At 42.0% G+C, this 18611-nt stretch overlaps 1 protein-coding gene across 1 annotated transcript in view; it reads left to right on the top strand.

The window, feature by feature from the left end:
- The window catches only part of CYP3A46 (cytochrome P450 3A46), a 31945-nt gene continuing 13827 nt past the window's right edge, over positions 494-18611 (top strand). Inside the window, 7 exon segments of the mRNA NM_001134824.1 lie at positions 494-617; positions 5074-5167; positions 6990-7042; positions 9901-10000; positions 12749-12862; positions 13107-13195; positions 14429-14577. Of these exon segments, the coding sequence (NP_001128296.1) occupies positions 547-617; positions 5074-5167; positions 6990-7042; positions 9901-10000; positions 12749-12862; positions 13107-13195; positions 14429-14577 (670 nt within the window). The 5' untranslated portion in view covers positions 494-546.

Below are 18611 nucleotides of genomic sequence, written 5' to 3' on the forward strand. Positions count from 1 at the left end.
CCTGCTCGAGTAGGTTGTTTAGAAATGTCTCTGAGGACAGAATAGTTTTTTTTTGAGCTGGGATTTGAAGAATGAGTAAGTGCCTTATTGGGGAAGTAAGGGTATTTCTAGGCAGAGGAAATGGCATGGGTAAAGATTTATAGACCTAGGTTGCATGGAGGATTTAAAGTATTTTGGAGTGCAGGCAGCTTAAGGGAGACATGACATTTTATAGGAGATTAATGGCTAGTGGTTTTATTTGAGTTCTGTAACCTTTGGACTTACTGATAACACTTATTGAGTTGTTATTGAATTCTCACAGAATATGAGTTCAAAGGAGGTCAAACTTGAGTGTCCATGGTGCTTTGCCAACTCTCAAGGGGGGAGGGCTCCTGCAGGAAAAGCACTGGTGTATTTTCACTGGCTGCAACCCCAGCTCCACCCACTTCCCAGCATATAAATCTTTCAGCCTCAGCGAGTCATCACTGGGTGTGAAAGCAGCAGGCAAAGCACAGCACAACCAGCTAAAAGGAAAATCCGAGGAGAGAATCACGGAGGACAGTGGCCATGGACCTGATCCCAGGCTTTTCCACAGAAACCTGGGTTCTCCTGGCTACCAGCCTGGTGCTCCTCTATCTGTGAGTAGCCGTCCAGACTTGTCTGCTCTGTTCCCTTGGCCTTAGGTGCTAATCAGGTCTCCCTTTCCCTTTACTGATTTGAAGATCAGATTTAATGGAGGGAAGGGTGCTTAAGCTGTGGGTCCACAAACAGCAAAGGGAGTATTATTGATATTATTGACATTGACTCAGTCCCGTGGAAGGAGTAACCAACCTCCTGCCCCCAAGTGCCTATTTTCTGTAGTTGGCAGAGTTTAGTGACATTATTTGCTCCCAGGGAAGATCTTCTGATGGACGACCCGTTTCCATGGACCAGAATCCACCAGAGGAAGATTTTAACCAATGGGTCCCTGTGCAGTGGGGTACCCTCCCCTTCCCAAGCTCTGGGGGTCCTGGAGACATGAAGTCAACCGGGTTTTTGTTCCATTGTCTTCACCTTCTGGGTTCTGGGTCTGCTACCAGAGATGTGTAGAGCAGCTGGGCCCTGTGTCACTCAGGGGTTCCTGGTCCCATTTCTCCTACCCCAGGTGTCATTCACATAAGGCACCTGGTCACCCAGGGGCTGGAGACATTGCCCGTCTCTTAGACTCAGCTTCCCCCCCCACGCCATGCCCCCTCTTTGGCACTCATCTCTAAGGGTGCCATCCTCCCACTCTTTCTATGCCCAACTCTCTAGCCCCCAAATCAGAAATCTGTAGAACAGAGGAGACTTGGCAGAAATCTGGATACTTTATTCATTTCTTTTACCTTTTCTTCCAGTATCTGAGAGAGAGAGATCGTCAACATAGAAATTTATTTTCCCTATGATATGAGATCTGCTAACAACCTACCTACAAAGGCACAAGTGCCAAACTCCAGCTCCTGTTTTTTTTCTGTTTTATTTTTTATTTATTTTTTTCAAGCAGTCTTAATTGTAATCAATTGTTATTTCCCCAATACCTTTTTTTCTACTGTTCAGCATGGTGACCCAGTTACACATACATGTCATATTTAATTATTTTTTCCCTTTAAGCACAGTATAGGACGAAGAATCACTATCGTCTAACAGAGGAATTTTTTTCAGTGGAGGGATTCCTGACATCATGGAGCAGGTTGGGAGAGAAATTCCTCTCAATGAGTGGGTAGGAAAGGCCATCTCCATATCACATTTGACCTCTATCTCAACTTCACTTTCACTAGAAAAGTGTAGGAAATCATGAACTGCATAAATATTGTTTTAATTCTTTGAAAGTAATGGTTGTGATTCAGGTATGTGGCAATATGTTTTCTGTTTCATGACATTTTTAAATTGACACCTTTTAATTCATTCTTTGTAACAGATTTGTTAATAATATGAGACCCTTTCCCACATGTTCTTTCTGAAGGATAAAAGAAATCTGCTCTTCAGTATTTTTGATCATAAAGGTAGATAAATAAGCTGACATTTCTAGGATCATGTCAGGAAATGAAATCTAGTGTAGAAAGATATATTTCTGTGATTGATATAGGTTGTTTTAAATACACCTGCCAGCAGGTTATTTTAATCTTCAGTGCAGGCGAGTAAGCGCGCCTGGGAGCCAGTGATAATGGGGGAGGCATCCTGGGAGGGTCAGGATGCAGGGAAGAATAGTCCTCATTCCTCAGAGCAGACCTCCCAGAGATGATCGTCTGACCTGGTCCCACCGGAGGTCAGCAGAGTTGGCATCTCATCTGCTTGAAGCCTGGGGTGGGTCCCCATCTAAGTCACATGATGTGTGGTCCATCTGGCCCTGGGGCTGTTACTAGGTAGTGTCAGTACCAGGCAAACATCACAGTAGCCTTAGAAGATACTGCTGCCACCAAGAGTCAGTAGCTGCAGACAGTGTTTTCCTGATGCCAGCACAGTGTAAACACAATAAGAATGATTGGCTTTATTGTAAGGCCCTTCCTTTTTACTCAAAGCAGCTTTCCCAAACCATGCGAAGCTGGAAAGCAATCCAAGAATTCACCCAGACCACACTGTGCCTTTACATGGAATCATGTGAGGTTAGACACTGGACCAGATCATTCCTTGGGACCAATTCATTCTGACACATTCATTCAATGTTTTGGTATCACTTCTTAAAATATTAAAGCATAGTTGATTTACAGTGTTGTGCCAATTTCTGCTGGATAGAAAAGTGGCATATATATATATATATATATTACTTTATATATATATATTATTCTCCATCATGGAAATATACATATATATATATATATTCTTTTATATATATTATTTTCCGTCATGGTCTATCCCTAGGGATTTGCTATATAGCAGGACCTTGGACCTTATTGTCTATTCATTCTAAATGTAATCGTTCGCAACTATTAACCCCAACTTCCAGTCCATCTCACTCCCTTCCCCCACCCCTGGCAGCAACAAGTCTGTTCTCCACGTCTGTGAGTCTGTTTCTGTTTTGTATATTGGTTCATTTGTGCCATAGTTTAGATTCTACATATATGATATCATATGGTATTTGTCTTTGTCTTTCTGGCTTACTTCACTTAGCATGATGATCTGTAGTTGTGTCTTGGCATCAGTTTTGAGTTCATGTAACACACTGAGAGTTCAGAAGGAGAAATCTGTTTGCCCTGGTTGTGATGGGTGAAGAAGGAGCTGGGGTGGAAATACCCTAGGTCACTCCCTTTTTGGAAGCTGATGCCCACGCCTCCACCAACTCTTCTGGAGGAAAGAGCCAAATACCCATTCCAATACCCTTGGAAGCTGTGCTTGGCCAAGGTGCCCCTTCTGCATCTTCAAACAAAGTTTCTTTCATGCAGTTTTTGGGTTTATTTTGTCATGTAAAATGTGATGGATTCGTACAGAATATTTGGAACCCGTAAGACCTTAAAAGCTCAGCATCAAAGAAGAAACAAGGTCTTGATCATTCTGGAATGTTTATGGTTATTCATTGTATGTCATGCAATGCTTCTTTTGCTCTCTGCAGGAAGGTACATGAAATTTGGAAAATCTGCTTTTAGCTGAAAGCACCTGCAGGGCATGTTGAACCAATTACACATAGCACACTTTTCAGCATGTCTTCCTACTTTGCCTCTACAGAGTTAGATTGGGAGTACTAGCAACCTCATGGTTAAAATGATACCTTCGGCCTTTCCCCTCATCCTCTCTTCTCCATGCCATTGCTTCTCAGAAACACCAGATTGAGAAGGCTTGCATTATTTTAAAACCTACAGTTGTGGAATTCCACACAGAACACAGGAAGATGAGTTGCAAGTCCACCAGCCATAGGGAGCAATCTCCTTAATGGGTTTTTGGCATAGTTAATGCACAGAGGCAGTAACCTAACTATTTCGTGACTGAGCATCTTGAAAAAAATGAGTGTACTTGGGGTACTTTGCTTAGCAGGTGAACATCACAGGTTGTGAGCCCAGGAACCATTCGCGAAAGAATGGTCAGGAAATGGATTCATGTGTCATTGGTTTCATTTATACAGTTACATTCAGGGAACATATGGAAACTCACTTTTCTCTGTAGCTCAGATCAACCAAATTGCCTGAAACAGAGACGTGGGCATAGCTGAAATGTGCTCACATTTCTGCGATGCCAGTGGAAGCTTTGAACATAGTTTTTTTCATTTTATAGAAATAAGTACACTATTGTTTGGTAAGGCCTAATTATGAAGATAGACTTAAGAAGAATTAAATGCTAAAATGCAGTCAGGACATAGAGGGAAAGAAAAGCATAAGAATCTCCAAGAAAATTGTGAGAACAATGTTACAGTAGACTCTCCATTAACTCTGTTTTTATGTGGGCATTGTTAAGCAAAACTCATGGACATGGAAAAAGAAATTTCCCACTTCTACTTTGAATGAGACTCTCCAAATCATCTAAGAGTCAAGTTATGAAAGAAATCTGAGTAATTCCCTGGAAGAATTCCAGCCTGAACCTCTTGGGAGCACTCCAAGTCAAAACATCTATCAGGAGTTCCCGTCATGGCGCAGTGGTTAATGAATCCGACTAGGAACCATGAGGTTGCGGGTTCGGTCCCTGCACTTGCTCAGTGGGTTAAGGATCCGGCGTTGCCGTGAGCTGTGGTGTAGGTTGCAGACGCGGCTCGGATCCCGCGTTGCTGTGGCTCTGGCGTAGGCTGGTGGCTACAGCTCCGATTCAACCCCTAGCCTGGGAACCTCCATATGCCGTGGGAGCGGCCCAAGAAATAGCAACAACAACAACAAAAAAGACCAAAAAAAAAAAAAAAAACATCTATCAAGTGTTCACTCTACAATTCATGCAGAATTCGGCTGCTTTTAGCTAATCATCATTACCTTCTGCGGGTCTCATAGTGGTGGTGGGAGAGGAGGTGATGAGTGAATGTAACTACTGCTTTGGGAGTTGCCGATATTATTTATTGCCTACATGTTACCTCCCTAGGTCGACTGTTCCAGTTCTGAGTCAGTTATGAGACAGCCCCTGTTCCATAATCCCTGTGACCTGGTTTTCTCTTTCACTTTATAGATATGGGACTTATTCACATGGCCTTTTTAAGAAGCTGGGGATTCCTGGGCCAAGACCTCTGCCTTATTTTGGAAATATCCTGGGCTACCGTAAGGTGTGTGTTGTCTGAACTCCCTCTTTGCTTCTTATGGTTGCAAATTCCAGCTGAGTTCCACAGTAAAACTGTTCTCCTCGGGAGGAAGTTCTGAGATTTCATACGTTGTAGAAGTGACATCTTGGGCCCCACCCAGCACATGGCCGGTTTTACATCACACCTCTATTTGCAGTTGTTAGGAGCTCAGATTTTGCCTGAATCTGACAGCCCAGCTCTCTGGCTGATTCAGCTCAGGACTTGATGTTCTGTCTTGTGAGTATTGTGAAGAGACGCTTCTTCCAGGTGCAGACTCCCAGAGAGGCACAGTCCTCCTAAATATCAGGAGAAAAGCCGGAAGGGGCTCCTGGTCATTGCCCATTCAGCTGCATTCCTTAGAGTCAGACTTTCCTGTTGGCAGCATAAGCTCTGGATAGCGTTTTCTTCTTCCTCCTGGTTTGCTGGGTAACTTCAGTTTCATAGCAGCCTGAGAGTTTATCTTTGGGTATTTCGCACGAACATGAATCCATTCACGACCTGCTAACACCTGCGGTTATTTCTGTGGCTCTATTCCACTTTTGCTACCCCTGACATCTTTTGGGTTTTAAGGGATGGAGCAAGAGTTTTCTCCTTCACTTTTGTGCCTTCAAAGGAGTCACTTTTTGGGTGCATCTGAGCAGGGAGTAGGTATAACAGGGGCAAGATGGTGGTTGTCTATTTACTTTGATTTTTAACCACTATGTATGCTGTAAGGTTTTTGTTTTTGTTTTTAAACAAGGCAGAATCACTTATATAAAATAAATCAAAATGATATGATTTGACAAAATTATTAAAAATTTAATTTAACTGAATGGAATGTGCAAGGTGACACATGGACTGTGAATTTTGGCAGTGCCTTTGTGGTTGATTCAGCTCTGATGCCTTGCCCAGGGCCTGGCCCCGGAACTAAGGGTCATGAACTAAATCTAGGGGCCCAGGGAGAGAGTCTTGTATGCAAGCTGCTCTCTGGCTCAGATTTCCTTTCTTGCACACGTGAGGTTCAATTTCGTATCTCAGATCCTGATTTCCCCCAACGGAGGCCCTCATTGTCTGGTTACTGCCTAATCTCCTGAACTTTTTTCCCCCTGTAAAAGCAATACTTTCCCTTCGTCCTCCTAGTAGATGAACCTCCTAGTAGATGCACCCAAGACGCACATTTCTGGGGAACTTTATTTGCATAGTTAAACCATCAAGTATCACAGAGAAACTTAGTCACAGGAAGTTTTTGTTTTGTTAAGTTATAGAAGCGTAAAATCAGGGTAAATGTATAACATCTTTGTGGGGTTGCAGCACCTTCCATTTTTTTGTGTGTTGATCTAGAAAACTAGAAAATGAATCTACATTGTGATTCAGCCATTCACTTTCTTATTCAACACATAAATTGCTAGACCAATAAAGCTCACTGGTGTCTTTAACTTCCTCCTTCTGCTGGAATCCAGAGAGGGCTCATGAGAGAAATGGAAAGGATGTTTAGCTGGGAGCTGAAAGGGTGTCTAGGCCACTCTAACTTTCCCCCGGCTTCAGTTTTCTCACAGAAGACAAGGAGATACTGAATATTCTCAGGCAAAGGTAAGCCTTCAGTGTCTATAACAGTTGGAGAAAATTCAAGCGTGATTTTAAGTTCTCATTTCCCATATCTCCTCTGTTTTCCCTCCTTTCCTCTGAGACGTCTCTGAGTAAGAATTTCTCTGCAACTGCCTGTGCAAAACAGTAGCCTGATTTCGTGAGTTGGAAGACATTTTTGCCTCCTAAAGAGGTAGGGTTCAATACATTTGGATTAATATTCTAATTTTGTTTCTTCTTGCAGGGTGTTGACCATTTTGACAAAAAGTGTTTTCAACAGTATGGGAAAATGTGGGGGTGAGTATGATGTTCTGGAACCTTCCATTGCCTAGACTTGCTGGGATGCGGCTCCCCCTTGTGGTGTGGAGGACCCTCTCAGCTCAGAGCTCCTGGGGAGGAAACCATCTATTGTAAAGCTTGGGAGGCTTGTTCCACCAGGGACCCCAGATGTCACCAGGTGTCCAGCTCCCCAGTCTGAGTCAGCACTTTGCTCCAGACTTGGAGGCTCGGGGACCCCTAGCATCTCTTTACCCAGTGTTTTGCTATTCATTTCCCCCCCACTGTTCCTTCCTTAAGGTGCCTCCCCTTCTTTTTTTGTCTATACCCACAGCATGTGGAGGTTTTCTGGCCAGTGATTGAACCCATGTCACAGCAGTGACCTGAGCCACAGCAGTACAACACCAGATCCTTAACCCACCGAGCCACTGGATAACTTATAGGATGGCTTTAATTGCATAAAATGCATAATTCCAGACCCTTCTCATGTGTGCACATCAATATATATTATTGCCCCTTCCCACATGATTCACTTTTAATTAAAAGCCAAAATTCCTTTATATTTTGGATTCAACATGTGCTATGGGAAAATATCGGGGGAGAACAAAGGCCTTCAGAAATGGGAAACTGTTTCTTAACTTTTATTTATTTATTTTTTTCCTTTCTCTGTGAGTATAGAGTTATGTCTTTTTAACTGAAGCCTTTTTAATAGAAGCCTATACAATTAGTGGCTTATGCATGCTTTTCCTCTTCCTTTGAGAAGATGTGGGATATTTTTAATCCACAGTGTGTCCTGTGGGCTGATGAATTTTAGGATTTCTGGAGGTTTGGTGAGAACAGCAGGAGAGGTGTACATGGTGATTATTTGCTGAGAAGAAGTGAGAGAGGGTTTTCCCTCTCTGTGCGTTTTCTCCCCTTAGGGCTCTGCTGAGTTGGCATGACCCTGAAAAGACAACCTGCTTCAGTGTGAAGGACACATAGCACTACATCCTCCCTGGCCCAGCCCCAGCTGCCCCTCCAACATTTACTACCTGTGAGCTCCTGATGGAGAATCCCAGTTTCCTCATTAGGAAATGATGCTTATGCTTGGGTGTCAAGAAGAACCACACAGGAGAGCAAGTGATAAATACAGATATTGACCCCACTCACCAGCAATACCGAATCAGTATGGTCTGGGGTGGGGCCCCCCCAAATCTGAATTTTAACTGATGGTGTAAGAAGTACTAAGGCTGGAGTGAGATCATGAATATAAAAAGTTACCCTCCTCCCCCAAACCACTGTCCTTTCTTCACCCATGTGTTTTTTTTTAAAAACATGATGGGGAAGAAGGGAATCATCCAAGAAATATGATCCATCAGATGGGGAGCAGATTATGTGCCTCCTCACTCCCTTTTGACTCTGCTTCAGCTCTAAATACACTTGACACCCCCTTATAGCCTCTGAATTTCAGAATAATTTTGGAAAGGGGCAGTAATAAAGCAGTGGTTCTCATCCATGTTTAACTGTGATCCTGAAACCATTGGAAATCCCTCTGGGAGGTCCAAGAAAGAATAATTGACTTGTAGGAAATCTTCCACTGTGTTCTAGCGATTGTGAATGATGGATAGTGGGACACAAAAGCCAGAAGACAGTGTAATGAACTTAGAGTCAACCTCATGCCCGAGGCCCATTCCCATGAACAGGAATCCTGACAGTCAGGAGATCAGGCCAGTTGGGATGCAGCACATGTGAAGGGTCAGCTTTGAGTGGTACGAGTGTCAGACGTGGGCCCAACCTACTGCTGTGGGAGGCCACCTACATGGAGCCCGAGGCCCACTTGGAATTCGTACAGAAGAATAAATATAAGTAATGAAAATAATGTATTTTCAAAATGAAATCTGCACCTTTCTCTCGATGTCTTTATTCTCTTTGTCCTTTAGTTTCAAGCTTTTCTGACTTTGATGCTACCCAGTATATCTCCTGATTAATATAACATTTCCTTTAAAAACATGTAGACTAGCAAGCAAAATTTAAAAAATAGACCGGGAAATCTTTCATTGTCCTCTTCTCACTTGTGGTGCATTCCAAATCTTCTTCCATTTTCAGACAAATTGCTGCATGTTTATGATCTCTGTGTCTCCAAATTTCATATGCCTCGTTTATGGTTTTGATATATCTGCAAAAATGAGTGAGTGGACTCTACTTAATTACTTTTTCCTTCTTAGATAATTGACTTTCCCTCCATTATTTACTAGGCCAACTGCCTTTTTGATAATGAAATATTAAAAACATATAAAAATAATGGAGAAGAGTGCTCATGTGGTGCAGCAGGTTAAGGATCTGGCATTGTCCCTGCAGCAGCTTAGGCCGATGCTGTGGTGTGAGTTCAATCCTCGGCCCAGGAAGTTCCATATGCCACAGGTGCTGCCAAAAAAGGAAAAAAAATTCCATAAAAATCATGGAGAATGGCATAGGAAATACCTATGTCCACAACACCTAGACTTAGCAAATGTTCTAATTTTTTTCCTTTTTTTTCTTTTTTCTTTTTAGGGCTTGCACCCATAGCATATGGAAGTTCCCAGGCTAGGGGTCAAATCGGAACTACATCTGCTGGCCAACAGCACACCCAAAGGAATATCAGATCTGAGCCATGTCTGCAACCTACACCACAGCTCATGGCAGTGCTGGGTCCTTAACCCACTGAATGAGACCAGGAATCGAACTCTCATCCTCATGGATACTAGTCCTGAGCCACAACAGGAACTCCCTCTAATCTTATTTCTAACTGTGATCTCTAGGAGGAAGGATTATGTAATGTCAGGGTGAGAGTCTGGACTTCCAGGGTGGCTCCAGCTGCAGAAACCAGATCATTTTTAATCAGACCTGTTTTCCCTCCCCAGGTTTTTTGATGGTCGGCAGCCCGTGTTGGCTATCACCGATCCAGACATGATCAAAACGGTCCTCGTGAAAGAATGTTATTCTGTCTTCACAAACCGGCGGGTAAGCATCAGTTTTTTAAGGTTAAATTTGTATCTATTAAATATTTATTTTGAAGTAACTATAAATTCACAGGTTACTGTCAAAAGAGAAAAGTACAGGGTGGTGCCATGTTGTGTATCCTACATCCTGTTTCCCTCTTGCTACTGTGGATAAATATCATACAGTTTCCAAGTAGGAAATTGACATCGATACTACCCACAGACCACAGAGCTTATTCAGATTTTATGAGTTTTCTGTGCATTCTTTTGGTGTGTGTGTATTGCTCTATGGAAATTTATCATATGTATATAATTGGTGTAACTACCACCATAATTTTTTTTGTATCTCTCTTTCTAAGTTTTATTGAAGTTTAGCGAATTGACAAGGCTGTGATAATTTCTGCTGTACAACAAAGTGACCCAGACATACATATAGATATATGCATTCTCTCAGATTCTTTTCCTGCATAGCTTATCACAGAATACTGGGTAGAGTTCTCTGTGCTGTACAGCTGGCCCCCGTTGGCCAATTGTTCCATATAACTCAGTGTGAATATGCCAATCCCAGACCCCCAGTCCATCCTTCCCATCCTCCTCGCCTGTCCCCTGTGGTAACCATATGTTTTTCAAAGTCTATGAATCTGTTTCTGCTCTTTATCCCCCCCCCTTTTTTTTAAGATTCCACATATAGGTGATCTTGTATGATGTTTGTCTTTCACTGACTAAATTCACTTAGTATTCTTGTTTCTAGGTCCATCATTGTGGCTGCAAATGGCATTATTTCATTCTTTTTTATGGCTGAGTAATATTCCATTGTATATGTGTACCACATCTTCTTTATCCATTTTTCTGTTGATGGACATTTAGGTAGCTTCCCTGTACTGGGTATTGTAAACAGTGCTGCAGGGAACATTGGGGTGCATATATCTTTTCTAATGATGGTTTACTCTGGATTGTATGGTAGTTCTATTTTTCAGTTTTTTGAGGAACTTCCGTACTGTTTTCCACAGTGATTGCACCACTGTACATTACCACCAATAGTGTAAGAGGGTTCTCGTTTTTCCACACCCTCTCCATCATTGATTATTTGTAGACTTTTTGATGATGGCCTTTCTGGCTAGTGTAAGGTGGTACCTCACAGTTGTACCACCACAATTAATGTATAGAACTCTTCCATCCTCATCAGGCTCCTTCTCACTCGTCTTTTATAGCCATGGTATGTAGCTTGTTTTTTCCTCTTATCAGAGTCTTAGTAAAGCAATTAAAAATTTTTTTGATGAGGCAGATTTATCCTTTATTCTTTTATAGGTTGTAACGCCTTTGGCATGAAGTTGAAAACTCTTCGCCTAACCCTAGGTCCTGCAGATTTTCTCCTAAACATTATATAGTTTTTATATTTTGTGTTTATGATCCATTTTGTGTTACTTTTTGTATATCATGTGAAGTTTAGGTCATTGTCCTTTTATTTTTTTTTTCTGGCCTATAAATGTCTAAATTGCTCCACCAGCATTTGTGGAAGGACAGCTCTTCCTTCACTGTATGGCTGTTGCCCTCTTGTCAGGTATTACTTAGACCTATTTGTGTGGGTCTATTTTTCACGCTCTATTTTGCCTACTGGTCTATGTATTTAGCCCTCTGCCGGGAATCACGGTTAGTGTAGCTGTATCGTAAGTCGTAGCATGTAGAAAATTGTTCCCACTGTATTTTTTTTTTCAGAATTGTTTTAGCTCTACTAGATCCTTTTCTTTTTCCATACAAATTTAGATTCAGTTTATGCATGTTTACCAAAAGACACTGGGACTTTGATAAGATTTGAAATAAACCTATAGATCAATGAAGGGAAAATCTATGTGTTGATTAGGTCAAAACTTATGGTCCCCCCCCAAAAAAGTTTCAATCCATGTGCACAGTGTGTCTCTCTGTTTAAGTTTTCTTTGATTCCTTTTACAACATTGTGTCATTTTCATAGAGATTCTATACATGTTTTGTTAACTATGTATTTAACAAATTATTTTACTTGGAGTGATTACAAATGATGTTGTGTTTCTAATGTGGAGTCGCATATTCATGTTATTACATAGAAATTTCTTATCTATCAAGTTGGTAAGTTTCCATCATGAATGGGTGTTCGAAGTATCCATTTTAAAACAGAATATAATTTTGGAAGATGGAAAAAAAGTCTCAAGCAGATTGGCTTGATCCTCCAATCCCAAGCTGAGAAACAGAATTATCCCTTTCCTTTTCCTTCTATCACTGGAGGAAAATGGAAGAGAAAAGGATTTCTATGTAACTGTAACATTTCTTCAGAACAGCAAACAGATTCCTAAATCTATTTTTTAATATATTAATGTATTACCTACTATTTTTTTTTTCTTTTTAGGGCTGCATCTGCAGCATATGGAAGTTCCTAGGCTAGGGGTCGAATCAAAGCTTCAGCTGCCAGCCTGAACTACAGCCACAGCAATGGCAGATCCAAGCCACGTCTGCAACCTATGCCACAGCTCACAGCAATGTCATATCCTTAACCCACTGAGCAGGGCCAGGGATCGAACCTGTGTCCTCATGGATACTAGTCAGGCTCATTACCACTGAGCCACAATGGGAACTCCCTAGGATAAATATTTCTTGAGCATCTAGCATAGGGCCTGCTACTAACTAGACCGTCCGTCAGCGTTCGTTAAATAATTGGTTTGTATTATAGACATTTTCTACAACTGTCGAGACTTCCAAAATTTAACACAGGGTCACTGTGTTTGGCTTTTGACTCTAGTCTTTTGGTCCACGTGGTGCTATGAGAAGTGCTGTCTCTCTGGCTGAGGATGAAGAGTGGAAAAGAATCCGAACGTTGCTGTCTCCGACCTTCACCAGTGGAAAGCTCAAGGAGGTGAGCAAAGCAGAGAGCTTTCCACTATGAACTTAAATAATGACTCTAGGGACAGGTAGAAAATGGTCGTACTCCCTTTCCAAAGAGTCTGCTGAACTTGAGTTTCCTAATGATGTCTTTTATTGTTACACTTTCGAAGATTCAATGTCAAATGTCACTTCCTGCTCCATGCTTGAGAAAGCCAGGTCCTGCTAGGACTCGAGTCTCTGCATTTAACTTCGGGTGGTGTTTATTTTGTGTCTAGATGTTCCCCATCATTAGCCATTATGGAGACTTGTTGGTGAGCAACCTGAGGAAGGAAGCAGAGAAAGGCAAACCTGTGACCATGAAAGAGTAAGTAGAGGTGAAGCTGCGGGGGTTCTGAGCTCTGCTGAGACCCTCCCTCTGCCCATGGTGGAGCCAGATCCCCACTGCTGAGTCACTGTAAGGAGCAGACAGAAGTAGGTGTGTGGTGGTACCTCTTCAGGGGGCCACCCTAGATTGAGTGTCAGGGCAGCCAAGAGAGAAGGTGATTTCTGTGTGCATGAGCCAGGGTTTAGCTTACCTGTTTACCTGCCACTTTGGCCATTCAGAAAGACAAAAATCCATAGTTTAGAAAAGAGAAATGTTCTCGTGCCAAAGTGTGTGTGTCTGTGTGGGCGCCTGTGTGTGTGCGCATGTGCACGCATGTGCACGTTCCAAGTTTTGCACATACAGGGTAGGGAACAGTGGGGGTAGGCTCTTGGTAGGTAATGGCAGGCAGTGGGTTGGGTAGGAATGTTACAATGTGAAACTTGAAATGACTTCAAGCTCTTCCGAATTTTCCTGGGGAAAATCCTAATATTGATTCTTAACCACCATTTGGCTTTCCTTCATCCTCAAGAGAGAGAAGGCCCCATGCAGGCTATGGGTAGGGTGACCATAGCATGTATTGTCTAAGCAGATTGTATATATAAAAGTATATACATACCATGCAGGAACAGCAGGCGTAAACTGAGAATGGCTCAGGAGAAGTGAGAACACAAGACCGCTTACTATGGGATTCTCTGTATCACCTTTGGAGTGAAGGATTAACCTTTCAGGAGTCTTCACAGAGGTGTAAGACAAGGAGGGCGGATGTTCCTGGCAGCTCAGAACAGGAGGCTGCTGTTCTGTAACGTGCAGAAAAGGAACTAGCTCTGAGCACAAGGACTGAGGCGAGGCCAGTGTCCCCTTTCTTGACTCCCCCCAGGATGAGTTAATTATCATACCCTGTGTCCTACTCAGACACAGTGCTTGTATGGCTCCTGTTGCCCATGGTCAAAACACACTATGGTATTCTGTCTGATTATGGGGGAGTCTAACTTGCCTTAGTGTCCCCACCACCCCAGCACAGGGCCAGCTGCATCACGGGCACCTGGTACACACCTCATGTGTGAGTCTGATAGCATAGACTCTTCCATGATCCAGCAAATGGTTCTAAAAGAGTGTGGCTCTTTACCTCTCTTGGCTGGACATCCAATTTTTCCAGGCGCTTCTTGTTACATGCGTTGGGTAAGGCCAGTAAAGAGAGGTGGATTTTAATCGTTCTTATCTTTCTCTCCTCAGCATCTTTGGGGCCTACAGCATGGACGTGATCACTAGCACAGCATTTGGAGTGAACGTCGATTCCCTCAACAACCCACAAGACCCCTTTGTGGAAAACAGCAGGAAGCTCTTAAAATTTAGTTTCTTCAGTCCATTCTTTCTCTCAATAAGTATGTAGTCTACTTGAATTCTTTTTCTTTTATCTTTTCTTCACTCCCTCCTTCCTTCATTCATTTGTTCCTTCCTTCCCTTTTTCACCTTTTTTTTTTTTTTTTTTTTTTGCTGCCCCAGGGCCTGTAAAGACTCCCTGGCCATGGATCAGACATGCGTCACAGCAGAGACAATGCTGTATCCTTGACCCACTGAGCCAGCAGGGAACACCTCTTTCTTTTTTTAATAATAGCTTTAATAATAGCTCAGTAGCTTTATTCACATACTGTATAATGCACCACTGTAAGATTTATATTTATAGTTGGATTGCATTTCTGTTGTTGAGGTCTAAGAGCTCGTGGTATATTCCAGATAAGAGCCCTTTATTGGAGAGATGAGTTAAAAAGATTTTTTTCCCCTTCTATAGGTGCCTTGTCACTTGGAAGAGCAAAATTTTAAATTTTCATTATGTACAATTTCTGTTTTCTTCCTTTTCTTTCCTGTTCTTTGGGAGTCATCTCTATGAGTCCATTGCCAAATCTGAGGTCATAAAGATCTACCTGCCGGTTTTCCTCTAAGAGGTGTATCATTTTAGTTCTTAAGTTTAGGTCTTTGGTCTGCTTTGAGTTTATTTTCATATATGGCGTGAGATAAGAGTCTACTTCTATTTTTTGCACACAGCCGTCCAGGTGTCCCTGTACTTTTCACTGAAAACTATTTTGTCTCCATTGAATGGTCTTGGAACTCTTCTCAACATTGAGTTTACCATAGAAAACTGGGTTTAATTCTGGAGTCTAAATTTTATTCTGTTTCACTGTATCTTTCTTATGCCCATATGACATTGCCTTGTTCACTATAGATTTGTGATTTACTATAGATCTGTGATAAGTTTTGAGATCAGGAAGTATGAGTCCTACAACTTTATTCTTTTATTTTTTTCAAGAGTGTTTGGCTCTTCTGTGCCCCTTGCAAATGAATATGAATTTTAAAGTCAGCTTTTCAATTACTAAAAAGAAACCAGCTAGGATTCTCCTAGGGAATGCACTAAATCTGCAGATTTGCTGTCTTGACAATGTTTAGTGTTCTTAGACATGTACATACAATATTTTTCATTTACTTATATATCATTTTCATTTCAACAATGTTGCAGTTTTCAGGGTAGAAGTTTTGCACTTCTTTGGTTAAATTATTCCTAAATATTCTGTTTCTTGATGTTATGTAAATAGAGTTATTTTCTTAATTTTGGGGTTATTTATTACAGTGTATAGAAATGGAATTTAATTAATTAATTGTTAGGGCTGTCCCTGCAGCATATGGAAGTTCCTGGGCTAGGGGTTGAATCAGAGCTGTAGTTGCCGGCCTGTGCCACAGCCACAGCAACACTGGACCTGAGCCACCTTTGCAATGCACACTGCAGCTCACGGCAATGCCGGATCCTTAACCTGCTGAGCGGGGCCACATCCTCATGGATACTAGTCGGGTTCATTACCACTGAGCCCCAACGGGAACTCCCGTAGGTGCCCTTTATCAAGTTGAGGAAACTCCCTTCTGTTCCTGTTTGTTGAGTACTTTTATCGCAAGAGTGTGTTGCATTTTGTCACGTGCTTTTTATGGATCTATTCGATGATCACATGGTCATTGTCTTTTATTCCTTTGATATGTAATATGTATTACACACTACACCTTAATTATGGTGTGTTATCACCTTTTATATATTTCTGGATTCAGTTTGCTAGTATTTCCTTGAGGATTTGTATATCCATGGTATAAGTTATGTTGGTCTTTCTTTCTTTTTTTTTTTTTCGTCTTTTTTCTTTTCAGGGCCATACCCTGGGCATACGGAGGTTTCCAGGCTAGGGGTCTAATCAGAGCTACAGCTGCCGGCCTACTCCAGAGCCACAGCAATGCCAGATCCAAGCCATGTCTGTGACCTACACCACAGCTCAGGGAAATGCTGGATCCTTAACCCACTGAGCGAAGCCAGAGATTGAACCCGCAACCTCATGGGTCCTAGTCGGATTCGCTTCTGCTGCGCCACGATGGGAACTCCTGTAGCTTTCTTTATCTGTGCTATTTCTGCCTGGTTTTAGTATCAGATTCATACATTTGGAAGTGTTGCACCATCTAGTTTTGGAAGAGTTTCTTTTAAGATGGTATTAATTCTTCTTTAATATTTTGGTAGTATTTGCCATTAAACCCCTTGGACCTGAGCTTTTCTTTGACAAACTGTAGGTGGTTTCTTGGTTACTAACTCAGACTTTGGAGCTCTTATAGTTGTATTTATATTGTCTAATTCTTTGAGTCCGTTTATGTTTTTCTAGGAATCTTGTCCCTTTATCTAAATTATCTATTTTATTGGCATACTGTTGTTCATAGCTTACTGTATTTATTTGAAGCATAGTTAATTTACAATGTTGTATGAGTGTCAAGTATACAAAAACATGATTCAGTCAGTGACACACACACACACACACAACACACACACACATTTTCACTTTTTCGGATTATTTTCCATTATGGGTGATTGAAAGATATTGACTATACACAGATTTATTTTCTTTTGTTTTCCTTTCCTTTTCTTTCTTTCTTTTACCATGCTATATGGCATGTAGAAGTTCTTTGGCCATGGGTTGAACCAAGCCCCAGCAATGACAAAGCCAGAACCTTAACCCATTGAGCTACCAGGAATCTACCATAGATTTCTTTATAATCCTTCACTCTCTCTCTCTCTCTTTCTCTCTTTTTTAGGGACACAGCTGCAGCATTTGGAGGAAATTCCAGGGCTAGGGGTGAAATGGGAGATACAGCTGCAGCTGCAGGCCTATGACAGAGCCACAGCAATGCAGGATCTGAGCCACATCTGCAACTGATGCCATAGCTTGCGGCAATGCTGGATCTTTAACCCACTAAGACAGACCAGGCATCAAACTCACATTCTCATGGACACTATGTTGGGTTCTTAACCTGCTGAGCCACAACAGGAACTCCTCTCATTTTTAAAAAGTCAGTTGTAGGAGTTGTCATCATGGTTCAGTGGTTAACAAACCCGACTAGTATCCATGAGGACATGAGTTCGATCCCTGACCTCACTGAGTGGGTTAAGGATCTGGTATTACCGTGAGCTGTGGTGTAGTTTTCAGGCATGGCTTGGATCTGGCATTGCTGTGGCTGTGACATAAGCTGGCAGCTACAGCTCTGATTTGACCCCAAGCCTGGTAACTTCCATATGCCGCAAGTGCAGCCCTAAAAAGCAAAGAAATAAAAAAACAAAGAGTCAGTTGTAATCCCACGTCTTTCATTTCTGATGCTAGCAATTTGGTTGTTTTTTCTTGGCCTATCTAGCTAAAAATTCTTTCCAAGGCACCAACTTTTGGTTTCAAGGATTTTCTTCCTAATTTTTTATTCTCCTGTTCATTGTAACTTCTTCACTTGTCTTTACTATTTTCTGCCTTCTACTTACTTTAGGTTTTTGTTTCCTCCTCTCTTTTCAGTGTGTTAGGTAGAAAGTTTGATTATTTACTTAAGATCTTTGCCCTTTTAAGATCGAAACCTATGGAGTTCCCGTCGTGGCGCAGTGGTTAACGAATCCGACTAGGAACCATGAGGTTGCGGGTTCGGTTCCTGCCCTTGCTCAGTGGGTTAAGGATCTGGCGTTGCCGTGAGCTGTGGTGTAGGTTGCAGACGCGGCTCGGATCCTGCGTTGCTGTGGCTCTGGCGTAGGCCGGTGGCTACAGCTCCGATTCAACCCCTAGCCTGGGAACCTCCATATGCCGTGGGAACGGCCCAAGAAATAGCAAAAAGAAAAAAGAAAAAAAAAGATCGAAACCTATGGCATAAATATCTCTCTGAGCACTGCTTTTGCTACATTTCATCAGTGTTGGTATGTTGTGTCTTCATTTTTATTCATTGAAAAGTAATCTCTGATTGCCCTTTTGCTATCTTTGTCAACCCATTGGTTATCGAGGAGTGTGATATTCAATTTCCACATACTTTCTTTCTGTTATTGATTTATAGTTACATTCCATAGTGGTGTAACGATACACCTTGTATTATT

This window comes from Sus scrofa, chromosome 3 (genome assembly GCF_000003025.6).
Source record: "Sus scrofa isolate TJ Tabasco breed Duroc chromosome 3, Sscrofa11.1, whole genome shotgun sequence".
Classification (NCBI taxonomy): Eukaryota; Metazoa; Chordata; class Mammalia; order Artiodactyla; family Suidae; genus Sus; species Sus scrofa.